Source organism: Semicossyphus pulcher, unplaced genomic scaffold (assembly GCF_022749685.1).
Source record: "Semicossyphus pulcher isolate SPU_LCO1_2020_fin unplaced genomic scaffold, fSemPul1.0.p SCAF_16, whole genome shotgun sequence".
Taxonomy (NCBI): Eukaryota; Metazoa; Chordata; class Actinopteri; order Labriformes; family Labridae; genus Semicossyphus; species Semicossyphus pulcher.
The window spans coordinates 19,227,236-19,254,434 of NW_027211670.1; the positions used below are offsets into that span (position 1 = coordinate 19,227,236).

Sequence of the window (27,199 nt, forward strand, 5' to 3'; positions counted from 1 at the left end):
ACACTTTGTGTTTTTTCAGACGCAAAGAAAGACAATTTGCCACGATTGCTATTTGAATTGTGATATATTCTCACTTCTCATTATTCTCTCTGTGTTATATTCACTCAAGTGCGGCCAACTCCATTTCAACACTCTTCTCCCTGCTTCTCGCCACCTTAATAAGCTATTACACTTCAGTCTATTCATTACGTGGCAATCATCCTCCGCCCCTCCCTGCGTCGCTCCTCTCCAGCGGTTCCTCCCCGAGTGTCTGTCTTTGCTCCAGCCCGACCTAGCGCGTGTTAAATTCCCCTCTGTTCTCCTCATTATCGCGAACTACAAGTCGGCGGTTTGCGCCAGAGGCTCCACGGGGCAAAGAGAGAAAAAAGGAGGCCAATGAGATGTGCGCGCGGAGACGAGTGGTGGCGTGAAGCTCGTAGGGAGGTGTGAGAGGTACAGGGATGGTGGCGAGGAGAGCGCTTAGAGTGGATGCGGAGGAAGGGTGATGCGAAGGAGACAGATAATGTCACCCCTGCTTGCCAGCGCTATACTATGATAATTTTTTGCACGCAGATGTGTGTGTAGGTGTGCGTGTTTGTTCCACTGCCGGCGTGCGTATGCGGCTCTGCACTTCTGTACCAGTAGAGTAGATAAGAGAGTGCGGGCTTAAGGATGATGGATTGCAAAACCTTGGTCTAGTGTCCTTGGGGGTCACTGAGGGTGTGCAAGGTAAGTCGCCATTGGCTGCCTGCCTGTTATTCTGAATTGCAATTGGCCGATCGTGCCTGCTTCTGCTGCCACGGTGCTTTCAGGCCGCCGATCTCCATCTTTAACGTCATCCTTCCTCAAACCTCTCTCACCTTTACTCCTTCTTGCACGCGCAAACACACAGATTCTGGCATTTGACGAACATCACGAAACGAGCCGTGTTGTCAAACAAGACCACATCACTTCAGACTGCCAGCACAGCTGTTCTCTCAAAAAGAGAGGATGGCAGGTTTCGTAACCAGTTTGGAAAGCTCCAGACTCACGACTGTCTCTCTCTCACATCCACACTGTTTAATCTGCAACCCACATGAGTGATCAAAGCTTGTTTACACACCACTTCATGGTACGATTAGAGGTATGGAAGGAAGTGTTTCTTCCCAGTGCTGGCATCACTGAGGCTTTGCTTGACAGTTACAACATTTGCAGCATCTTAAACAATATGTTTTGTGCTGCACATCCGAATCAAATTGAAGCAGGCCCAGCAGAGCTTTGTTTTCCGCGGCTGGCTCTGACGAACACCCACCATTTTATCATCTTTGAGCATATTGTGAAGAGCAGTGTGGGAAGCAGCTACATAGCTTGGATATTCTTCTAATCATTATTATAATGTTGAACAAGAGTATAATGGCTCCTAACTTCTTCGTTCTTCCTCCCCTCCCTTTCTACCTCAGCGCGCGAGGAGTACGTCGCAACCTTCAAGGGCTCCGAGTACTTCTGCTACGACCTGTCGCCCAACCCCATCCAGTCCAGCAGCGACGAAATCACGCTCTCCTTCAAGACGCTGCAGCGCAACGGCCTCATGCTGCACACCGGCAAGTCGGCCGACTACGTCAACCTGGCACTGAAGAACGGTGCCGTGTCGCTCGTCATCAACCTGGGCTCCGGGGCCTTCGAGGCCCTGGTGGAGCCGGTCAACGGCAAGTTCAACGACAACGCCTGGCACGACGTCAAGGTCACCCGCAACCTGAGACAGGTAACCAGACAACAGGGGATGGAGGAGTGAGCGACCAAATTTGATACGGTATTGTGAAGGTTCTCAGTCATCCAGGTCATGGTAATTCTCAGCTTAATACAAGAGGCAGCTGGACTTGGTTGAAGTTCTTGAAGACGTTTCGCCTCTCATCCGAAAGGCTTCTTCAGCTCTGAACTGGGACTGGAACAGAGGCTTATATCTCTCGCTCCGTCCACCAGTCAGTTTAGAACTGAAGAAGCTTTTCGGATGAGAGGCGAAACGTCTTCAAGAACTTCAACCAAGTCCAGCTGCCTGTTGGATTAAGCTTAGAACCTGAAGAAGACAGATTTGACGGGTCAAAGGTAGCGACAGAAGACAGCAAGTAGTAGATTTATGAATGGATATGGACATTTTCTTTAATCTTTTAATCCAATTTTCAACCAAAAATGCAAAACATTTTGCTTGTTTCAGCTACTTTCCTTTGTTTTTTATGATTGTAAATTTCACATGTTTGGGTATTGGACTGTTGGTCGGCCCAAACAAGATCTTTGAAGGTCAGTAAATCAGTAAATTTGACCATTTTCTGGCATTTTATAGACTAAATGATTAAGTTGACTGTCTGGGAATTAACTGCAGATTTAAAATGATTGCAAGTTCCTGTTGAATAGTTCACGTGTGACTGCTGCGGATGTTTCAGGGGCAGTGCGCTGCAGAAAAGACTTTAGTCCGCAGCGACAATCTAATCAATGTAGACGCTACGCTCAGCGGTCTGTTGTCCGACTGCAGTGATGCTGTGGTAGGAAGAAAGTACCTGAGGTTTTGGTCTTAGTTTACAGTGGGTTAACCACCAGACCAGCACTGCTCTCAGCTCTAGGTGAGTGCTCTTTTAATTGTGTGTGCGTGTGTGTGTGGGCGAACGAGAGAGCGATTGAACTAGAGAACATCGAGGAGGTCGCTCGCACTCAGGTGCTTGTAACCCACCTGTGCCCTGCCTTCTGCCGTTTGCCTGTTTGTACTACTAACTTGACTACTAACTTTACTAACCTGCTAGTGAAACTAACCTTCATCCATGGAATGATTCATTCTACTAACCTAACCTGTGCCCTTCTCCTAGCGAGACCACTCCAACCAACCTACTAACCTCACCAGAGGCCTTCTAGCTTTCCTTTTTTTGGTTCCCGAAGTTGTTCTGTTCACAGTTTTTTGCTTTCCTTTCTCCCCCTCTCCTACAAAGCACTCAGGCATTGGACACGCTATGGTAAACAAACTCCATTGTTCGGTAGATATCATTCTAATTGTTTCTTAGTTTGGGTTTGCCCCGTGTCTATTTCCTTTTGAGCCATAGACCTCAAAACTAAACCAATAAAAGGATAAATGCGGTTGGTAATCTTTTACGCTTAAAACGCCCCGTCCCACCTCTCCTTGCCAACCACTTTTTTTTCTTTAAATCTCCCTCCCCCCCCCTTCCCCCCTATCTCTACCGTTTTTTTCACCCCATCTCTCTGTGACATGTAGGCGTGTACTGATTGGCTCATCCCTCACCTGCACGCAAATGGCGAGCCCCCCTCCCCCAACCCTTTTCCCTGCATGGCGTGACAAAGAAACCCCCTCTCTGATTGGTCCGTAAAATGGATAGAGAGGTCCCTCCTTCCCCTCTTTTTTGTTTCTTTCTCTTCTTCTTTTGATTTCTGTCGCTGCATGTCCTCCATGGTACCTCTGATTCATCTTGTCCTCTGGTTTTTCCTTTTTTAATCTACTGCGTCCTCTTTGCCAGTGGTTGCATGCAGAGAGAGGAGCAGGCTGCATGTTTATATATTTATGTGTCTGTGTGGAATGAGCCGTAACCCATCTAACACCTGTGCGCGTATGTGTGTGTGTGTGTGTGTGTACATCAACGTGTGTGTCTTGGTCCATGTGTCATCTCATTCAGACTCAATGATCTAACAAAAACCCCCTCAGACCACAAACTAACAAACTAACACCATCATCACAACTCACCCTAACAACACAGAACATAACATCATCACGAGTACTAACAGCATTGACATCATAAACCCTAACCTCAGTAACCCAACACAGCTTGGCCTGACACCAGAAACATGACTGTGGCTGCCAGCAGTGCAACAACTAACAACTACTAACACGTGAATAGTACTAACACTAACTGTAGAGCACGAAGAAGCCTGCGGAGACTTACTAACACCGGCCTGGCTGGGCGAGTTCGCCCGGCTAAACACCAGCGAGAGGGATCTTACTGTAGCGAGGAAGAACAGAGCTCACAACCTTTATGTGCAGTCAAACATAGTCAGCATTGTACTGTAGAATATCAGGGTGATAAAATACCACTAACTGTGAATTACGTGTGACAGGGTCTGCAACCAGTGCAAGTTAAAAGCCCCCATATGGGCTATTATAGAGCAGAATGGGCTGTTTAAATTAGAAGAACGCCAGCGTCAGAGCCACCTGAGGTGCAGCATTAAGGAAAGTTGTTGTTAGTTTTCTTGTCACCTTCTATTTTAGAGATAGGGCAGCTCAGAGTCTCTGGCAGAGACACAAGGAGGAGGACTTGTATATGAAAGTTGAACCAGCGTACACAGAAGACGAGGCTAGCCTTAATGCACAAGTCGTGTTGGTTTGCTCTGTTTTGTAGTCAGTACAATGCAGTGACAGGAGGAGCAGACTTTGAAGTCTGGGAGTGCAGAGTCACAATCCGGCAGTGTTGGCCCTGAAGCTTTTTCAGTATCAGTGAATCTTTATTAATCACACACAGGATCTAGTTGTCATTCTGCACAATAGACTTACTGCTGTTGACAGGCAGACCACATAGTCTGATTCCAGTTAGCAGCTGTAGATCAGCCACAGAGTGTTTTATTAACTGTAGGCAGATGGAGCGAGTGGTATTTAGACGTTTATAGGCACATTTATAATGTCAGTGACACCAGCGAAGCAAGAGGCAGCACTACTCATCCACACTACACAGTTAACACTGATCCAACCAAAACAAAGTCCCAACATCACAACAAGCCAAACCCCCCGACCCAATCAGGCCCTCTCCCCAACACAATGCATACACATTGGTTAACAGAGCAACGGGGGCTAATTTGGCTGGTCAGCGCCTAGCTAGCGCTTAGCGCTGCCTTTGGTGTGAGTATATAGCGTGTCCTTTCCCTGTGCTTTGTTGTGTAGGTGACCATCTCTGTGGACGGCATCCTGACCACCACGGGCTACACCCAGGAGGACTACACCATGCTGGGGTCTGACGACTTCTTCTACGTGGGAGGGAGTCCCAGCACCGCTGACCTGCCCGGGTCTCCAGTCAGCAATAACTTCATGGGATGTCTCAAAGAGGTGGGACGCATGTAAAAGAAACATGTTTGATGTACTTATACTAGCTATTATGGTTGAGAAAATAAGCATGCTATTAAAGGAGCGATTCTCCCCTGGAAAAAGCCACTGTCAGTCAAAGCTCTGTAATCGATAGAAGCAATAATATTTGAAATTGGCACCATAGCTGTGGAGAAAGTTGTACAAACAGCTTGTGGTATCGCCCATTCTACATTCCTACAACACCCAGCGTGCATTGCGCCCCTCCCTCTGAAAGGAACGGCCCAGTGAGAGACGCTGGAGTGAAATACTACTGTTTCACTGCAGGCAACGGCTCAGAGCAGTACAGCATCCAAAATATGACGAGAATATACCGGTGGATCGTCTAAAAAATCTTCGCGTCTGCAGTCTACATTTCAAACCTGCCGATTTTTGAAGGAGACATGACATCGGAGGCGGGCATCCTAGATTGAGGAAGTGTAGTTTAGCGAGCTCCCTGGCCTCCGCCAGATGACGTGTTTTACGTAGTCTGGTGGAGGTTTTCCAGGGCTCTTTGAAGAAGCGGATAGCGTCCTCCAAAGGCACAGAGCCAAATTGCAAATTTTTCTAACATAATGGCATTAGCTCCTCATGATAGCATGATAGGACTGAGGTTGAAAATTGGCGAACTGGCCCTTTAATAGGAGCGTTTTTATAGTGTCAATAATTATGACAAATTCTGCACACATATAAAACATCTTTATTCCCTTATTTTGTTCGTTTTTTTACTTCAATTTATCCAGAATCCAGACTGAGCCAAAATTATTATCTCCACATTTAATCCCACTTTGATTGAACCAATAAGTATTACCTGGTTCACACACTCGTGCTGCACTGATTCCTGCAAACTCTCAGCTTTCAAGAAATCTCATTCTTTCACTCCCACCTTCTTCCTTTTCTTCCTCCTCTCCCTCTCTGTCACGCATCACGTTAACATTTCACACACATTATTCTATAAAGCGCACACACACAGAGAAATGCTTCCATTTGGCAGACTCACACAAACAGTCCCAGACACACACACACACACACCCTCCCCAGCATCAGAGAGAATCAGTGATGAGTGTCGTTGAGGGAGTAGATACAGCACTAAGCACTAACATGCTAATTAGCTACGCCACAGAGATGCTCCATCCATCCGCTGTGCTTGAAATGGGCCACAACGCTGCAAAAACAAAAAACTCACATGACACACGGATGAAAACACACTAATGCACATGAATCGACACGGATGTGTGTGTGAGGATATTTGAGCTGCAAAAATGAAGAGACTAAAACACACACTGACAAAAGTGTTCGAACTAAAATGAACATACAGATACACTTCACACAAGGAACTCCCAAATACACCCTCACCCTCCTGACTTACACACAACGTCTGACGCTCACTCTCATTCACACGGGCTCACACAGAGACGTAAACAAACAACCAAACAAGCCGACAGATGATGTGCCAAACAGAGAGCTATCTGTATCAGCGGTGAATGCGCTCTGTGTTGCTTCATTAAGACTGATGGTGTTTAAACGAGGCTGCCGCTGTCAGAGTGAACCCTCCACTGGCACATTTACATATTTAATACGATGATATGATAATCCGCGTGAGCAAATTAAGATGTATGCAGTGAATCACGCGCATGAACGATCACGGCTGTAACAATTTGGTGCATTCGACGCAGCGTAGGCGCACTCCTCCGCACACATGCGCTAACGCCGTTCTGCACACTTGCAGCACTTTCATCCAATAATCACCCTCATTGTCCTCGACAAAGGCGCGAAAGCACGACACACAAAAAGAGGTAATTTTTTTTATGACCCCGCGGAGTGGCTCACAGGTCAGAGAGGGAGGTCTGTATTAATAAAGCAGAGCCTGTGTGTGCTCGTCCCCCTCGACATCAAAATGCTCAGCACAAGCACACTCTGTACACTCGTGCTGCTCAGTCAGAGAGCGTACTGTGTCAGGGAAACCGACGAGAGAAACAGAAGAGAGTTAAAGCGATCATGCAAGTGGCAGGGACGAATGGGATTTATCAAAAGATGAGGGTGGAGTGCTCGTCTTCAGGTTGTCTCTTTTTATGTAAAAATACCAAAACACTTAAATAAAGAAGAGTTTCTTAGGTTGAAAGATTGATAGATTTCATTATATTTAAGTGTTTTGTTCCCTCTTTACCTCTTAAAGGGCCAGTTCGCCAGTTTCAACCTCAGTGCTATCATGCTATCATGGGGAGCTAATGCCATTATGGTAGAAAAAAATGCAATTTGGCTCTGTGCCTTTGGAGGACGCTATCCACTTCTCCAATGGGCCCTAGAAAACCTCCACCAGACTACGTAAAATCTGGTGGAGGCCAGGGAGCTCGCTAAACTACACTTCCTCAATCTAGGACGCCCGCCTCCGATGTCATGTCTCCTTCAAAAACGTCAGGTTTGAAATGTAGACTGCAGACCTGAAGATGTTTGAGACGATCCACCGGTATATTCTCGTCGCATTTAGGATTCTGTACCTCTCTGACCCATTCCCTGCAGCCAAACGGTAGTATTTCACTCCAGCGTCTCTCGCTGGGCCGCTCCTTTCAGAGGGAGGGGCGCAATGCACGCTGGGTGTTGTAGGAATGTAGAATGTGCGAAACCACGAGCTGTTTGTACAACTTTCTCCACAGCTGTGGCGCCAATTTCAAATAATATTGCTTCTATCGATTACAGAGAGCACCAGCTTTGACTGGCGGTGGCTTTTTCCTGGAGCGAACTGCTCCTTTAACAATCTGTTTTTTTGTGACTTATGTAAAGGTTAATAAAAGCATCTCTTATTCCCGTTGCTCTTCTTTGTTCTTATTGTTTCTTATTCTACGTCTGTTGACCAAAAAGCTCAGAAAAACACATCTTTTGGATTAATGTGTCCTTCTTTCCCCTTTAATCCTGCTCCCTGAAGGTGGTGTACAAGAACAACGATGTGCGATTGGAGCTGTCTAGACTGGCCAAACAGGGAGACCCAAAGATGAAGGTATGCAATTTTAACAGCATGTACCATTGGAGCCAGACGACACATTATCCTCTTATACCACAGAACACAGGCATTGTTTTGTATCATAACCTCCTGTCAGGCTCTGCGAGGCTTATACTGCAGGAATTTTAAGTAAATGGGATTATATTTTTGAGATGTAGCCAGAAGCTTTTGTCTTTTAGGCAGTTCACAGCTGGTTGTAACTGGCTTTATTTCAGTCGCAGACTACAAAGGAGCCATTTTGCTCTTGATTTTCACCGGACATCAGCTTAACTTCCCCCTTTTTTCCCATTTTTTTTTACCCTTTTTCCTTCCCTTAGGTAAGTGGGGTGGTGTCCTTTAAATGCGAGAGTGTGGCCACGCTGGACCCCGTGACCTTTGACACCCCGGAGTCTTTTGTGGCGCTGAGCAAGTGGACAGCGAAGAAGGCGGGATCGATCTCATTCGACTTCAGGACCACAGAGCCGAACGGGTTGATGCTTTTCAGCCACGGGAAACCCCGACAGCAGCAACGCAAGGACCCTCGAACACCTCCAACGGTCAAGGTGAAATTATAGTACATGTAGTTTTTAAAACACACAAGACAAGTTAAACTAATAGAAACAGGACTACAACAGAGACAACAGCCATGCTAGCAGCTCTGAGAGGCTATGTAGACATAGCTGGAATGCTAACAGCAGCACCATTGTGCACAGTTAGAATGCTAACATGCTGCAGGTACTCTGTTAACCATGCTCATTATATGAGTTTAGGGGGGTACCAAGTTAACATACACAGAGTTTAACTGAAGCTGAAGGGTGTGACAATATTTTGCAGGTTTTTGGTGATAAAAAAGGATCATCAAGGAACCAGGAATATTATAATAACAAAATTAAAGCTTATTTCTCTTTAATTTGGATATTGAAAGCAAATCCTTATCAGTGTTTCCCACATATAGACTTTACCTGGGTGGGCCACGCAGATATACTTTACTTAGCATTTTACTATTTTTATCAGTAGCCTATAAGATCGTCATCCACGATCGATTAATTATTGGACGATCTCCTCTCTCTCTTGCGTACGTGTCTCGAGTAGTTTCTCCACACCTGCTCTGCGGGTAACAGAGAGAGAGAAAGAGAGAGACATCTGCTAGTATGTTCATCCTGTTAATTTATTGATGGAGGTGCATCTCATGTTAAATATGGACCTTCTCAAGGCGTTGAGTTAAAGAGCAGCTCCAGTCGTGTTTTAAGAATTTAATAAAATGCTCTGCTTTAAATAATAAATTGTGTCTGATATGTTTTTACTGCAAAATACGTTAAATTACCTTGTAAAAATCTCCTCCTTCTCCCTGAATCTGCATAGGCCCCGCCCACTATGCAAATTCCCAACCGCCCCCTCCGTCGTTAAAACAAAACACGTCTCTGCCATCGTTTTGCTGCAACTTGTTGAAACTAAGCTAGCTTGAAATGTAGTAATTAGCTGTAGTAACGTTAACGTTAGTAGTCAGTAGTGAGTTTGCAAAAATTACGATGACGGTTACAGCTGGCTCGCGCATCGCCGAAGTGGTTGCCATAGGTTACACATAATAATATGCATAGCGTCACCCCGTCCATTATCAGGATTGGCTCCTTAGGTTTGTGACATCTCAGACCTGCCAATCTGAAAACGTGTTGTACAGCCTGTCCTTGGTACACTGCAGTTTAACAGCAGACAGGCCCAGCCATGGAGATGACTGCTGATGTTGTCCCTGATATGTCTTGTAGCACATCAAGAACACCACATGGAGATGTTTACACTTAAACAGAGGAGTTTCACTGGAGGGGGTCTTAAATAGTTTTGTGCAGCTGGTTGCTGCCGATGTTGTCCTGCACCGCATCGTTAGTTTTGGATTGTTTAGATACGCTACGTCGTTAACAACAAACCTCCGGAAGCAAAGGTTAGCAGATTAAAGTTGTGTATGAAAAAGCAGTAAAATAAGTTTGAGAATAAACTGAATGAATGTAGGCTCGTGTATTTCTTTAAATATTTCAATAGATCCCTCCACCGGTCACAACCGCTATAGGTACACCTTGATTCTGTGGGGAACACTGCATATGGTATTTTCTAGAATACAATTGACAATAGACTTTAATGACCGAATGCAAGATGGCATGCAATCACCTTCTCCTTTAGACCACTATATTCCTGAAATTCCTAGGTTTATTATCTCAGTGAAAAAGCACAACATAGCACAACAAGCCTGATGATACAGGATACACTGTAGCCTCGTCACCTCATATTAACTTGCAGCTTTAATTTGCATTTTTATTGCTAGCGTTGAATCCCACTGCTTTTCCCGGAATACTGATGATGGGCCCGTTTGAGTTGCAGGTGGATTTCTTCGCCATCGAGATGCTGGACGGGCACCTGTACTTGCTGCTGGACATGGGCTCGGGAACCACCAAGACCAAGGCCATCGACAGGAAGGTCAACGACGGGGAATGGTATCATGTGGACTTCCAGAGGGACGGGCGCTCAGGTACACTCACAGCTCTCTCGGCGCTGATGCTAACCTTGACCACGTCGGAGGTTGACAAGGAGGAGGTGGAGGATAATGAGTGGGCGAGATTGTACTTCAACATTTTATAGTACGCTTCAGTGTGGCAAGGCCGTTTGACCGACCTGCCTGCTGTCTGTATTTCATTAGTGTTATTGATTTAAAGGCTGTTGTATAGAACATTTTTTCACACAATTAATAAACCACTGCTACTTCAAATCTATTGAAATGTGTTGGTATAATTATCAACACAAGAGTGTAATTAAAGCAGTTGGTTGCCTCTTTCTCATGCTACTGTTCAGGCCATTAAAGCCATGCTTTCTGTGGGGTAGCTACATAAAACACACGGTGCCTTTTGTTATGTTTTCAAAATGTGACATCCTGTCTGTGATGTTTTTCAGCCTGATACGAGAAAAGCAACTGCAGAAATGTCTTAAATTAAATGATTAAGTGGTGAGGAACATTTTTTAAACAGTGTCGACTAACAAATGACAGAAGTGTAGTTTTGGATTTGCATAGTTCTGATTATAGTAAGTGAGAAGAGGAGGTGATGATGATGAGGAGAACAAAGCGGGGGAAGACTGACGATGATGGTCGTCATAACTGTGATGAGGATGTTCACGTTGAAGGTCGTACCTGTTACTGAACTCGTTTTGGCGTTTAATCACAGGGACCATCTCGGTGAACAGTGTAAGAACAGCGTACACGGCTCCGGGAGACAGTGAGATCCTGGACCTGGATGACACTCTGTACCTGGGAGGGCTACCTGAAGACCGTGCAGGACTCATCTTCCCCACAGAGGTTTGTTTGTCGACAGTATGACTTATTAGATGATATTAGAGCAGCCATAATCAGTCGGATATTTTTGGTATGGTGGTCGTAGGGCTGCACGATTACTTCCAAAATGATCACAATTATTTTTGATTGATTATTTATAAATTTTAGGGAAATTTTTTATTGTACTTTGACATTTAAATAAGCAGAGCAACACTTTCAGTTCCATTTTCTGCTGCATTCAGGCTCATCTACAAATTTTGCATCAAACTAAGACTTAAAATTAGGCTCTTTACCTGATTTTGGTGCATCATGGGTAATTTCATTGTGTCTGGGAGTTGGGTGCATCAGTTGTCGCTCTTATGGATGTCTAACTTGATGCTACCTCATGGTTTGACGCTGGACAACACTGGGAGCAGCGATGTTATTCCTCTCGGCCTTCATTCACTCATCATGCTGCACTTTGTGCTGCTTTATCACGTGGTTGAACAAGTTAGTTGTGTTGTTGAAACACAGCTTTCATGCACTCATAGACCAGACGTCCACGGTTGGCTCCGGTTGTATCTCTTGATTTTCCTCGCTGACGGTCGCTTTCCTTTTTAGACTGTTTGCTTCATCTGAGCGTCGAGTTTGTTTCTTTTTCTTTGGATTTTCACTTCTTGTTGAAGTTGTATCTGTAGTCATCCATCTCTTCTTTGTGTGTTCAGCCATAGTAGATTACTGTTTACTCGCAACACTTGCAGAGAGCGGAAAAGCAGCCGCTTAGCTCCGCCTACCCTCTCTGGCAGACCAACCACTGCTGGGCGATGGAAAACGCGTCACTAACTGGGCGCCGCTTGTGATTTTTTCCCACGAGTCGCACCAGACAGCCAGTCTGTAATACTGCAAATGTAAAGGCTTTTATCAGTGGGCAATAGGCTCACACAGCATTGTGTTACCTCTTTCTGCGATAGATAGAGACTTAACAGACATTTATTTAAAGGAAAATGTATTATCCAAAGATTATTACTTTAACATCACTTGCTCCAAACCCGAAATACCTCCACAACTGATGACGAGCTGTTTTGGGGAACCAGCTCTTCGTCTTCAGACATTTGACTTTTGTTTCTCCCGACTGTTTCTAAACTGCCGCTGCAAGGTAGGCGCTCATGACGCGACATGCCAGCTCCCCTAAAAGTGAAGCCAAATCCTCTCGATCGCTCCCTGTGGGAGTGGCTGATAGTTTAAGGGGCGCTTGATTTGATATGGAGCAAAGTTTAAATGTCAATCATGTTTATTTAATCGTGGGAAGCCAAAATCCTGATCAGGATTAATATTGTATTAATTGTGCAGCCCTAGGTGGTCGGGGGGAAAAAAGAAATCAAGTCACCTTGAAAGAAACATTTTTCTCCGTCTTCAGTCGTGTTATAATTACCAGATTCATCAATAATCAATTAGTTGCAGCCATGCTTCACATACTGTCAGTATTGAGTAACTCTTACGCTCCTTATTAAATCATTCAATCCTTCAAATCAAATCTTTTCAAATCAAATTACATGACAAAAGATAATCTACCTGGGAAGTCTCCTGATTGATGAAGAGGCCGTATCTTTTAAACGGATATACTCATATTTTCATGGGTTTCACAGGTTTATTGTTCACAGTGAAAAACTGCATACTTCCGTGTTTTTCCAGAATGACATGTTTAAAAAGGTCGCCTCTGAAATGGGCCGTTCAGAACAGCTGCAGGTTTCTACGCAGAACCTTGCTCTCGCTGAAATCGACCAATCGTCGTTCACCTCAGGCTGCCTTCTCGCACGAGCTTGTCGTCAAGTCGTTGTCGAGATTTCAACTTACCATTGCGATACCTCCTGGCGTACATAAAAGGCCGAACAACCGAAGTAGAGCAGCCATGTTTTCTACAACTTTGGAGTGACGTTGCGGTGCGGCCGCTCCCCCACGTGGGATTGCACACGTGGGGGGAGGGGCTACGCGGTCACTCCAAATACTGTCAGCTAATCGTGGCTAAGGTCTGACGTTTGAATGGCAAAACAGCTTGTTCGTTTCAGGAGGAAGGAGAGGCTCAGAAAAAATAATTAAATTTAAATATTTGTCCAATTTTTTAAATAAAACGTGATTCAAAAACACATTTGATTGCATAGCTAAAATATGTCCCCTTTAAAGTCATTTTTGAAGCGATTATTTGATGGTTTCAGGTTTCTAAACATTAATTAATTAAGTAAGGAGGGATATATTTGTGTTGATTATTTTTATGTTGTAACACTGAAGAAAATAATCCAACATATACATAGATATTCAGCACAGACATGATTTAGCCCGGGTGTACAGACATTTTCAGTGTTAGAAAAAGGCAGCGATATGTCGAGGAAAGCCTGAAAAGCTTGTAAGTGAGTGAATGTCTTTTCTTTCAAAACCAAAAATAGCTGTCAGCTCTGTCTTTCAACTGTGGCTGGACCCGGTTGAAACACCAAATGTGGTTAAATTCCTGCCAGTGAAACCACTCAGCACTGGCGACCTCTTCCTCAGGTGTGGACGGCTCTGCTGAACTACGGCTACGTGGGCTGCATCAGAGACCTGTTCGTGGACGGGCAGAGCAAAGACATCCGGCGTCTGGCTGAGGCTCAGCGGGCGGTGGGAGTGAAGCCTTCCTGCTCCAGAGAGCCTCCCAAACAGTGCCTGTCCAACCCCTGCCAGCACAACGGCATCTGCAGGGAGGGCTGGAACCGCTACGTGTGCGACTGCTCGGGGACGGGGTACCTGGGACGCTCTTGCGAGAGAGGTGAGAAAGGCGCGATGGGCGGTCTGGGAGGGATAACACCTCAACTGGGCTTCTGACAGCCTGTGCAGTAATTGGCTGCGATGCTGAAGTCACATTTCTCACAATAGAGATTAGTAAGCCTGCTAATTAAAGCCACATTTTCTGATTATTAATCATAAGTCACGATGCAGAAAACAGTCACTCTGACAGCTTCGTCATTTTGCTTTTTGGCTTCAGAACATTGAGTTTTGCCAAAGGGATGAGTGACGGAAGACAGATGGTATCGGCTGGAGAGTCTGAGGTTTTAAAGTCAGAAATAACTCATGAAAATATAATAAGATCATCGGGTATATTGGGTGATAAAATTTTATTCATTATACCTTTAAGAAGTGCTTTTTTTCTTTGAAGCCAACCCTAACAGATCCGTTTGAAGCGCTTCCTCTGATACGCACTAAAAAGGTACACTCATAAAGATTTATAGCCGATGAAAGTGTGTTTAACATTAAAAGGAAATGCTAATCAAGGTAAGTTTAAGTACGAACACGATGGAGAATAGGGAATTGGAACGACAGGTAGAGTACGGAGATGATCCAGCCTGCTCAACAACAAGATATAATAATAGTGCAGGTTTTTCTATCTCGGGCTGCATCTATTTTAATTCAAAAAAACACAAATTTTCAGCCTGAAAAGTGAGAGTGTTAAGATGGAGGCAGGGAGAGGAGAGGATCAAACGAAGGTGAAAGAGAAGAGGTGGGAGGAAGCAAAGCTGCAGACAGGACTATCGGCCCGCGCTGGATGTAGAGACTGGGAATCGATGGGGGAGGAAATGTGCAGAAAGCAGGGAGCGGGAGCTGTGACAGAGGAGGGTGGAACCACTAGGCTGGAACCGCCATATGACAGCAGGTGAGGAGATGAGGAGGAATGGGAGACGGGAGTAGAAAATCTGACACAGAGAGAGAGAGTGAGAGAGAGAGAGAAAGGTATGAATTCAGGCCGAGAGAGAGAAATGGAAAGTAGGGAGGAAGATTGGCAGAGGGGCTGATACAGGCCTGTTGAAAGAAGCGAGATGGAGTCAGACAAGGAGAAGAGACGGAATTTTGTTTGTGCCACAACTGCTGACGCGTCTCAAGTGATGATTGTACTATCATCCAACAGGAGATACAGTCACACACATGCACACACACACACACACACACGCACTTTCTGAAAGGCGTTGATATGAAAATGTTTTATTTCGCAGTACAAACATCCGCAGTGTATGTTTATCATAGCAATGCACCCTCCCTCTCTCTCTCTCTCTCTCTCTCTCACTCGGCCCTGTCTTCCCCTCCTCTATATCTTCCTTCATCCCTCTCCGTGTGCATTGAGGGGTCACTAACTGGTGGTTCAGTGGATTAAAGGAAGCACAGATGGAGAAGCAGATGGAGAGAGTGATTGGCCGTGTTTACGCCTTCTACCTGCGGTTTTCGCCCTCCCTTTTTTCTTCTCCTCCCTCGTTCTCTCGCTCTCTCCTTTGTTCCCCCCTCTCTCTTCTTTAATGAACAAAGATGGTCGTCACGCTCTGCCTCCGAGATGAAATTTTATTTTCCAAGGAGCGGCCGCGCACATATTTCTAGCGACACGTTTTTGCACGTCTCTTAACACATTGCTGCTGCTCGCTTGCTGCTGTTCGCACTGGTGGGTTTTTGCTTGGTGTCCTGGTTTCTCTATGGAAGCCTGGTCCTGCCAGGCAGACGGAAAAATAGATTTAAATATTATGAAGCTAAAATTTAATCTTAGCTTAGCTATTTTTAAAAGGTTGAATCATCATTTTTCAACACTGAATAGGACACTTTACTTGCTTTCACTCTAATCTTTCAAACCCATCAGTGCAGACTATTTAATTCTCTTTCTCTTAATACTTGTGGATTAGCCTTAATCGTTTCTAAGTTCACCTTAACCCATTACTTTTACACCAAAGTTTGTAATACTTGCAAACCGTTCAATTTTTAAGAACTCATTTTGATTCAAATACACGAGAGAGTCAAAATTACAAGATACTGTCATGAAAAGTCAGTCAAAATGATGAGAAACTAAACAAAAATGTGTTTATAGAGAAAAAATATGATATTTTTAATGAAAGTCAGTCTAAATGACGACATGAGAAGGAGAAATTAGGAACGTTTGAGTCTTTATTTGAGCAGGGACTATGCACAAAGAACCATATATATAAAACAAGGAGAGATATGTTGCTAGCAAATTGCTAGTCGTCCCTTTGTAGGCAAGTAGAATAATAAAATGATAAGAGGATATTAAAAGACTAGACATCAAAAGAGCACCCTAACCCATACCCACACAGAAATAGACATTAAAGGGGAGTTTTATGCTAATGTCAAGCTTCATATTTCACTCTGTGATACCTGTGGAGTAGCTTAGCATCATTTACAGTTAAAATGTTCTCACACTGGTGCTCTGTGCAGGCCCTCATACAGCCTCTGCCTGAAACAACTCAGTCAGCTCTGTCCCTTTAAGAAACCCCGCCCCCTACAAGCCCACTTTCTTCTGATTGGCCAGCTCAACGAAGCCTACTGTAGAAAAAAACAGTGTGAAACCTGGCGTTCACAGCAGCCTGCAGACTGAGCTGAGAAGCCTGGGGATTACTCCAACATACTTTTACCTACAGATTTGAAACTTCACCCACGTTGAGTCTGGACATCCAACATTGTAACATTATATACAAGTCTTAAAATGTGAAACAGCATAATACCCCTCTTTAAGGATTGACAAAATGAAAAAAACTCATAAGAGAAAATCTAAATTACAAGTTACTTAGGCACTAATAATGAAAAGTCTGTCAAAATGATGAGAAAATAAACAACAGGTTAACAGGTTAAATAAACAAAAGTGTGGGGTTTTGGGAAAATATCTGATATATCTTTATTAAAATTCAGTCAAAATGACAAAGTACTGAGAGAAATAAGTAGTCCAGAAGTCAAAATGATGACACGAGAAGGCAAAATTTGGAACAAAAGTGGTAGATACTAAGATTTGGACTCAGTAATTCAACAGTATTAGACAGGAAATGGCAGCAGTGTATCGTGCACATTAAAAAACCTTGGCACGTTATTATTCTATGTTAAGACCATTCAAAACTCACGGACAAGTATCGACCTTTCATGCTACACAAGTCTCGGCTAAACTCCAAACAAATGCCTCAAAAAGTAGCATTTTTATCATGCTCACACCCTGGATTGGTAGACCTGCAACCATGTCTTAAATTATGGTGATATTATACATTTTTCTTGGTGTCAAGAAGTGCATTGAAAGGGACGCCGGTTTAGCTCAGCGGTTGTATAGAGGCACAGCCCTCGCTGCAGCGGCCCCAGCTTCGACTCCGACCCTCGGCCAATCGCTGCAGGTTATCCCAACTCTCTCTTCCCCCATTCTGACTCTAACCACTGTCCTCTGAAAAAGAATAATCTTAAAAAGAATGCATTGAAAAATATGAAGCCAAATATAAACAGGTGTTGATTTAGTGTTGTCTGTGCAGCCAGTGCCTCATATAGCTATTGTCCTTTATTCCACAGGCCTCCAGTTCCTTCATTACTTTACTTTAACACTGTCATTAGCTGCTGTAGTTTATTTCGGGTCCATCCAATACACACCATTATTGCACCGAGTGCCAATCATTGTTCACTCCAATGACCAGCTGTTGAAGGAAATAACCGAGACGTTTTTCAAAATAAAAGCATATTTCTGACCCATTTCTCAAGATTTATGTCCTTTGCTGAGTGCCGCCGACAGAGTATGCAGAAACAGACATCTGCTCTAAATTGGATCGCAGACGTCCACTAAATTATAGAGTAACTACAGTCTTATTCGTATCTTGTTTTTCTGTTTGTATGACACATCTGGTGCGTGATGCGACACGACAAGTGTGCATCGCGCCGGCATAAGCGGGCTTCCATACTCCCCTCTTGCCATCCCTCCCTCCCTCTGTTTGCCTGTTAGTGAGTCAGGTGCCGTGGTGAGGAAAATTTAGTCAGCTGTCTCCCTTATCAGAAATGTGTGCACACGTGTGTGTGCTTGAGTGTGCTCGGGCGGGTGTATGTGTGGCTGTAAGTTATGTTATCTGTGATATAACAGGCCAACCACCTCCTTTTTTCCTCAAGTTAATGAGGGTTCATTTGCATTTTCGCCAGAAGCTTTCCCCCCCTCCCTCCTCTTCTTTCTCTCTGTCTTGCGCCGTCCCTATTTTCTCCCCCCCCCTTCTCTCACTTTACTAAACCCTCCTCTGTTCACACTTAAATTCACTCACTTATTCTGACATGCACGCACACATACACACACTATCTCTCTCTTTCCCTCCTTCTCAGCTCATCAGTATTCATGAGGCCTCCCTCTCTTCCTGTTCTCTTGTTTTTTTTTTGCCTTGGCTCCGACCGTCTCCCACGGAAAGAGGGAGAGAGAGAAAAGGGACAGAAAGCGGAGGGAGGAATGGAGTCAAGAGATATAAGAAGGAGAAGAAGAAGCGAGAGAGAGAGAGAGAGAGATAAAGACAGAGAGACATGAAGAGTGTGTTTAGCTGTGTATGTAATTGGCCAATAAAAAACAGGGTCCTCGGAGGTAAACAGTTTAGCAGTTGGGGATTGGCCCCAGCAGGTAGCAGCGAGAGAAGATTATGAATATGCAAATGAGTATGCAAAAGACATTAAAGCGGGATCACCTGAGCTTGTTACATTATGACTCCAGGGTCCGGGATGTCAGCGACGGTGGCTAACACACTCACCACCGTGCATTCTGATTTAACCGGATAATAGGGCCGGCCAACCAGCTGCCGCTATTTTTACTCCCTCTTTTGTGAGGGTGTGATGATGAATAAAGGGCGCCAAGTGGTGGGCTAATTTTGTAGGAAGCAGGTTTTGAGTTTCAGCGTGACGTGGCGTCGGGGAACAGGGGAGGGAAGCCTCGCTGTAATATGTTTGTTGTATTTAAATCTGATTCACTCAACGTCAAATTGCCTCTGTTTCTTCCCACGTTATGTGTTTTCTCCTTGTCAATCTCTCTCTTTTTCTTCCCACCCACCCTCTTTCTTTCTCCTCCATCATCTATCTCCCTCTCCCTCCGTCTTTTACAGACGCAACTATCCTGTCGTACGACGGCAGTAAGTTTATGAAGGTGCAGCTGCCTGTGGCGATGCACACCGAGGCGGAGGACGTCTCGCTACGCTTTCGCTCCCAGCGGGCCTATGGCGTTCTCATGGCAACCACATCTCGCAACTCCGCAGACACCCTTCGTCTGGAGCTGGATGGGGGCCGTGTCCGACTCACTGTCAACTTAGGTACACACAAGCACACAAACATGTAGATTTCCCAAACGTTGTTTTAATTACCCGTCTGGGGAGCGCGCCTCATTCTGGCCTCTTGGCTGTTTCTTGCATAGGAATGTCATTAAATGTTGATTAATAATATATCAGCCATCTGAAGTAAACTCTGATCATTCTACTAGATTGTGTTTATTTATTTACTTAGGATCACTATTAGTTATTACTGCAATAACAACTTTTCTTCCTGTGGTCCTTACATAAGAAAACAAGACGAGACGTTCAGGATCACACAAAACTTCAACATCAGGAAAAAGAAACAAAATAAAAACACACTTAAAAAAAGCTGTTTTACCTTCTTAGTGTCAACAATCATAACTAAAAGCACTAGTTTTGAGTTAGTCATTTTAGCTTAACTCTAAGTGAGTCCTTCAAATATTATGCAGCCAAAACTGATTGACGCTAAACGCTAAAATGCTAACTCTTTTGCAATGTTTACATGTTCGAGACGTTGGTTTCACAGGTTTTATCATACGTTTTTAGCATTTTTATTGACATCATGGTGCATATACGCCATTGACCGTTTATAAAGATGGACGACACGTCTCCATCTGCTCTCATTGTACAAAATTGAAGCCAAAATAGCCCTCATGATAGGCGCTGCCATCTTGCGATGGTGATGTCATTTTGAGTCAGAGCTGCGTGGTAGAGATCGGCGGGTGGAGCCGCTGTAGCCACTCACGCTAACCAAAACACACACTTAACTTACCATAAAAACAGCAAGGATCCCACCTGGCAGCGTGTTTAACAGCAGAACAGCTTCTTGAGTTGGTCTGAGGTTAACGTTCACAGATATGTAAACTTCAATGACTGTAGTGATTGTTTTAGTTACGTCTCTCGCCGTTCCTCCTCTTCTCTGCTAATCCAGAACAGATCGGCTGCAGGAGCCGGATTTGTCAACAGAGCTGTCAATCATCTTTTGTACAGCTTCAAATAACTACTTAAAAATAAACTTGTCAGAAAAATAAACACTTGGACGTAAATCAGCATGATAAGAACTAACTATAATGACAGAAACCATGTTTGAGAAACATTTATTTGGCGTGTATTTTGATTTTATAGTTTGACTCATGTCCCATCTGTTCACATGGAGGAGGCGGGTTTTATGACCTATACTGCAGCCAGTCAGCAGGGGGCGATAGAGAGGGTTTGGCTTCACTTTTAGGGAGCTGTCATGTCGTCCATCTTTTTATACAGTCTGTGTTATACACAAACATACACAACTCAAGGTTAGTGCGTTGTTTCTGTGTTGATCAGAGGGTCAAGCCTAAAGCTGCATTCTCTGCTCACTCCCAGTGGACCTGTGCATCCCCGACACCTCCAACAATACACACAAACTCTGTACACACACAAACACATAAAACACTTTTCATCATCTATTAAACTTCTACAACATTTACATGAAACAATGTCACATGAATTCACACACATTCACATGCTAACACACAAGCTAACAGAGGGGTGCATGTGTTGGTCTCTGGTTGTCTGCAGCCACGTCTTTTCTGCGGTTGACGCCACACGACACACCGAAGCATCATGGGTAAAAATATATACAGTATATATTTATAATAACGGGGCTGAATCTTCCAAACATTTGCGGAGATTTGTGCTCTGGATGGGCGACAAACATTATGGGATGTGTTCGATGTCATCAGACAAACTGACACACATGACCCAGCTCAGTCTCCCGGCGCTTTTGATTGGGGACTGAAACTGTCGCTCAGGCCAGAGCAGCCGATCAGCACACTGCTCGTGCTGGGCAAAAACACCACTCTCCTTTAAGTGTAACTGTTACGTGTAATTGTCACTAATCTTGTGCTCAATTCTGGCGAAAAATCGTGCATTATAGTGTAAGAAAACCCACGATACATGAGGTCCGGTGATGAAGGAGAGTGTGTGTTTTCTCAGCAGTGTGTGTTTGTATATATGCGTGCAGGGTGTGTCGATGTGTGCGTCCCCAGGGCGTGGAGTGTATATGTATGTGTGCAGCATTAACCCTCTGCTCTGCTCTCCCTCCAGACTGTATCAGGATAAACTGTACAGCCAGTAAGTGATCCTCCATCTCACCTAACCCCTCCCCCCTCCTCTTCCTCCTCAGTATGTGTGTGTGTGTGTGTGTGTGTGCGTAAATGTCTGTCTGACTACCTTTCACTCTCTCTGTCTTGTCAGTCCATCTGATCGTAATCCCTTATTCAACATATCTCCGTACCGTGTGTCTGTGTGCATATGTGTGTGTGTGTGTCGGACAGGAGGAGGTGTGTGTGGTTGTGTCTGCATGTTCAGCTTCACCACAGGAGTGGTGCGATTTTTTTGCTGAGGGCCAGGGTTTTCCAGGTCGGCCATTTTAGTAGAGAAGGATAGACGGAAGAGAGGACGGTGGGGGTTGAAGGGAGGGAGGGAAAAAAGGAAGAGGAGAAGAAGAAAGAGAAAATCAGAGTTTGAGGCGTTCAGGTGCGTTTAAGAGCGCAGGCTAAAGAGTGGTAACTGGTGGATAAATGCTTCCCAGGGCTGCAGGGTAATTACTTCTCCTTCATGCCTGGACAAAAGACGCGTTATCCCTCTGTTCCTCTCCGTCGCACCTTCATCCCGATGCCTGTCTGGCTTTCTTTGTTTGCTTGTTGTTTCTCTCTCAACTGTACATGAGGGATTTTTACGGCGGCGTTTCATTCAGCGTGTTAAGTGTGCGTCCTTTTCATCTGTGTGCTTTTCTGGATGTGTGTCGCGCGCGCGTGAAAATGAGTGTGCGTTTTTTTTGCTCATGCTGCTGTGAGTGGAGCTGAATCCCTGATGAAGTTTAATTCCCTCACGTGGAGTTCCTCTCTGTCACGACCACTGAGGAAACGAGAGGGAGTGAGAGAGAGAGAGAGAGAGAGAGAGAGAGGGGGAGACGAATGCTCTGTGACGGCAAAGAGGTGCTGAAATGGACGACTGCAGTTGCCATAGAAACCCTACTAGCCACACAGCGCTGTTGCTATCCCGCATGCCTGTCGGCCAATTTTAGACCAGTTGTTTCAATGAACATTTCAGTAGGCAGCCACTTTTCTGGCACACCGTGTGCATACAATAAATTATACATCTTATATTCAAGGGGGGAAGAAAAAAAATGTATTTAACAGCGAGGCGCCACTGAAACAGTCCACTCAGCAGTCGAATAAAAAGCCTCGGCAAGGGAGAGATTGAGGCTTATCCAGCAGAAAAGCCATTTGTTATTTGCAGCTAATGAAATATGAAACGCTTTTTGTCATTTTGTTTTCATTATCCTGCTCTTATAATCTGCTCTGGCTTATGTCATGTGATTGGAATTGTTTTTCCAGCGCTACAATCATCCTCTTCTGTGTCTCCGTTTGGATCGTCTCGCCCCATTGTCTCTCGGTTTAACAGCGCAGACCGCCGACTGTCAGCTGACCTCTTGTAGCTCACCATGCTGCTGAGCGCACTGTTAGCACTGACCCAAAATAGGTGCTCATATGTCTGCATGTGTTTGTGACTCTGTCTGGCTGTTTATTGCTGTGTATTTGTGCCTCTCCCTGTTCCCAGGTTGACACAGATCACTGCCTCGCTCGCGCATCAATCTGCTCTTTGACTATTTGGTTGCAAATGCAGGGACGCACACACTCACACATACATGCACATATTCTCTCCTTCACTCAGTGTTAGTCAGTGATCCATGGTAACAGGATGAGATGCTCATGCCCAGAGCACAGCTGAGTCTCCTCAGGGGAACCCTGTGTCCTCTCTGAACACACTCTTTTAGCTTTGTACACACACACACACACACACATTTCACTAATCCATTTTTATTGACTCCTCATATTCGTTTCATTAAGTTCGCGTGTCAGCATGCCGCTTCGTCTCTCTCCATCTCTACCTTTCTACCTGTGTGTGTGTGTGGCTGCCTGCCTGCGTGCCTCCATGAGTGATGTAGGCATGCTTGACATTTTCTGCAGCAGAATCCGTTCGGGTCAGTTTCCCTCTCACCTCCCCCATCATTACCTCCTATAGGTCACCGTTAGCAGACTCATTCACGCTGCTCGGACCAACAGGGCTCGGAGGAGGAAGAGAAGGGAGAGAGTGTGTGTGTGTCAGGGGATGTGGGTTGTTGTTTCCGAGGTTGGTGGGGTGCTTGTAGCGAGTAGCAGGAAGGGGACACTGAGGTTTTGGGAACAGTCGGCCTGTCAAACGTGTGCACTCAGCTATGTGGAGATGTGAGCTGGTAGATTGGCAGAAAGAGAGACATCATGGGAGGACAGCTCAGCTTCTTTCTTTCTGCTGCACATCAGCACCTTGGAGAGCTCTCTCACGTACTGCTGTGTGTCTAGTGCCACCATGAGGCTCACCGTGGAACTGCGCTCTTGTGGAAAATCAAAAATTAAGCTCCTGGGTGGAGACGGACATTAGGTTTGCGGAGGTGGGAGGGTTGTGGGGGCGTTTAAGGAGTCAAGGGTGTGCGAATGTGCTGTCTGTGCATGTGTGGGAAGTAGGTGGTCATCATGGCGGCGCGATCTGTCCACAGATGGATTGTCTCAGCGTGGGCCTGTTGTGACTCACAGTCTCCATCTTAGGCACCCATGGCATCCATTTATGTTAATCTTTCAGTCTGTCTGTCTGTGTCACATCATCTGTCTCGCTGGCGTATCTGCAAAGAGACCTGTCTGTCTATCTGTGGAGAGAGCGTGTTGACACTGAGGTGTTTGTCTCCTCAGGATATGTATGGTTCCTCCTTCCCTCTGCTGCTTCCCTCCATTTCCTCCCTTTCTGTCCTTGAATTTTAATTCAACCTGCCTGGCTTCTTCTTCTTCTTCTCTGTCTTTCTCCTCTGTCTTTCTTTCTATCTGTCTCTCTCCACCTCTCTGTGCATTGTGTTAATGGTGCTCTGGGCTATGTGTAGGTAAAGGCCCAGAGACCATCTTTGCGGGGTCGGGCCTCAATGATAATGAGTGGCACACGGTGAGGGTAGTCCGGCGTGGCAAGAGCCTCAAACTCACAGTGGACGACCTGCAGCCTGTTGAAGGTAACCACAGCAACATACTCTTTTTTGATTTGATGCTTTAAAACCAACATTAAGGGCTTTATTTCTTTTTATAGAGTACACCTGTACATGTGTAAGTGAAGATACACAGTCTGTTATAGTATTAACATTACATGAAATTATGTCTGTTACATCTACGCTCGACTATAGGGATGCACGATATTATCGGCACGTTATCAGTATCTGCAAATAATGGCTTGAAAAATCGGCATCGGCTGATATGTCATTTTTCTGCCAATATTTTCCGCCGATAAAACAACACTTTATTTCTGCCTAAATGCTCGATGATTCCCGAAAAAAGCTTGACGTAATGCTACGACATTAACTCGACACAAGTGTTATCAACAACCTACAAATAAGGACTAAAACGTCACAGAAACTCGAGCCAATAAAAAGAAGTTAAACAGCTTTCACAACTCTTAACTAGCTAACAGTTCGCTCACATTCTCGTTATTTTACCGACTTAACAACATCAAACACGCCGAAAATACACTCGCCGCAAAAGCCGACGCTAACAGAGTGTAGCATAAACATTACTGCAAAACTAACTTACACATTCAAGGACGCACACACGATAAAAAGAGTCCGTCGGCGATCACTGATGTCTCCGTAGAAGGTGCAGTAAACAAGTCCGGGCATGTCTCCCTCACTGCCGTGTTTCAGGGGGATGCTGCGTTCAGGTGAGATCAGAAACGTGAGTGATCAGAAACGTGACCTTTTGTACAATGCCTCTTCCATGAAGCGTGAAGAAGGGTGCAAGATGTCTATGGTATGGCAGTTTTTGGCCACTCCAGTAAGAGTAGGCATGATATCAATTTCACAGCAGGGGAGACCTGATGTTCTCTGCAGCTAGGTTGAAAGAATGTCCCAAATATATCGGTATCGAAATCGGCAAAAAGGGTTGAAAAAATATCGGATATCGGCAACAAATCCAATATCGTGCATCCCTACTCGACTAGAAGTCTGTCACTGTTAGTTCAAGTGTGGAAATAGGTGGTGTTAGTATTAGTTTTGAACAGTTCCACTTGAAACCCAACTTTCCGTAGCCCTCATCTCTGAAGTTTACCCCACGCCACCAGGTCAGATGGCGGGCGACCACACCCAGCTGGAGTTCCACAATGTGGAGACGGGTATTGTGACGGAGAAGCGCTTCATGCCGGCCGTGCCCTCCAATTTCATCGGCCACCTCCAGGGCCTGACGCTGAACGGCATGCCTTACATCGACCTGTGCAAGAACGGCGACATCGACTACTGCGAGCTCAACGCCGTCATCGGCTACAAGAGCATCGTGGCCGACCCTGTCACCTTCCGCTCGCGCTCCAGCTTCGTCACGCTGCCCACGCTGCAGGCCTACTACTCCATGCATCTCTTCATGCAGTTCAAGACAACGTCTCCCGACGGACTCATTCTCTACAACAGGGGCGACGGCAATGACTTCATAGTGATAGAGCTGGTGAAAGGGTGAGCTCGATAAAGCAGTGTGTGGTTTTTACATAACATCAGTACGCAAGTTTTAAATTACATACCTCACAAAACAATCACATGAATGGGGAATTAATTAAATATATGTGTAAGGGTTATGTTTGTCTTGCAGAAATCTATGTGCCTATTCAGCTCTGCCATTCTAACTGAGTATTTACAGCGTACAGTGTCCTTGATGAGCATGAAAGAGAAAATACTTGACTGTGAGGCTGAAATATCAAACATAAATAAATGCACAACTCAAGAACTTCTTTTTATATTCCTATAATTATGTTTCTTTAAACGAGAGTATAAAGCCCTTAAGTATGTGACCCTGTGTATGTCTTGCTTTTAAAACCGCTCCTCCTCTCTCCTTTCCTTGTTCCCTTTCTAGCTACCTACATTACATCTCTGACCTGGGCAACGGAGCACACCTCATCAAAGGCAACTCCAACAGCCCCCTGAACGACAACCACTGGCACAACGTGCACATATCCCGAGACACCAACAACCTCCACACGGTCAAGATTGACACCAAAGTTACCACGCAGACCACCATGGGCGCCAAGAACCTCGACCTGAAGGGTATGCACAAAAACACAAACAGTGTTGTCTCAATTGATGTAGCTTATTTAAGAAGGAAGGGATGCACATAGGTGATGGTTTATGCAATATTTTTACGCATAATATTCACAATACAGCCGTGTGATTGACTGGTGATCAGTCCAGGGTGTACCCCGCCTCTCGCCCAATGAAAGCTGGAATAGGCTCAAGCCCCCCGCGACCCTGAACAGGATATTCACAATACATACACATATTAACGGCTTTGTAGGAGGCTGATTTCAATGTCTAAAGTTTTTTGACATTTTGATACAAATCATGTCTCTTTTAAAAATATAAAGCTACTAGAACCTGTAAAGCTCTGTAAAATATATTCCGTCTATCTTATATCTTGTTTGTTTGTCAAGTGTAACAATAGATTTATGAGGCATCATGTGCCATGATGTTTCAGGGCGGCTGAATTTTAAAGGGGCTGGTAGGCAGATTCCATTACCTGCAGACAGAGCCAGGCAAGCTGTTTCCCCCTGTGTCCAGTCTTTGTGCTGAGTTAAGCTAACCGCCTCCCGGCAGAAGCATCGTATTAACATGAGAGTAGTAGACAGTAGCTCTCTGTAATATAGCAAATATCTATATTTCCCAGGATGGCAAACTATTTATTTAATCAACTAATCTGTCAGGA

At 45.0% G+C, this 27,199-nt stretch overlaps 1 protein-coding gene across 9 annotated transcripts in view; it reads left to right on the top strand.

The window, feature by feature from the left end:
- nrxn1a (neurexin 1a) overlaps window positions 1-27,199 on the top strand; it is a 73,779-nt gene that overhangs the window by 25,941 nt on the left and 20,639 nt on the right. For 2 of the 9 annotated variants that reach the window (XM_069664277.1, XM_069664282.1), the window contains exons 5-17: window positions 1,419-1,720; window positions 2,934-2,957; window positions 4,886-5,047; window positions 7,986-8,057; window positions 8,378-8,602; window positions 10,410-10,557; window positions 11,246-11,376; window positions 13,876-14,128; window positions 19,224-19,427; window positions 21,489-21,515; window positions 24,358-24,480; window positions 25,545-25,959; window positions 26,354-26,544. In XM_069664277.1, the coding sequence (XP_069520378.1) occupies window positions 1,419-1,720; window positions 2,934-2,957; window positions 4,886-5,047; window positions 7,986-8,057; window positions 8,378-8,602; window positions 10,410-10,557; window positions 11,246-11,376; window positions 13,876-14,128; window positions 19,224-19,427; window positions 21,489-21,515; window positions 24,358-24,480; window positions 25,545-25,959; window positions 26,354-26,544 (2,277 nt within the window). The remainder of the gene's footprint in view (window positions 1-1,418; window positions 1,721-2,933; window positions 2,958-4,885; window positions 5,048-7,985; window positions 8,058-8,377; window positions 8,603-10,409; window positions 10,558-11,245; window positions 11,377-13,875; window positions 14,129-19,223; window positions 19,428-21,488; window positions 21,516-24,357; window positions 24,481-25,544; window positions 25,960-26,353; window positions 26,545-27,199) is intronic. The other 7 variants (XM_069664280.1, XM_069664283.1, XM_069664281.1 and 4 more) reach the window with 5 other exon arrangements.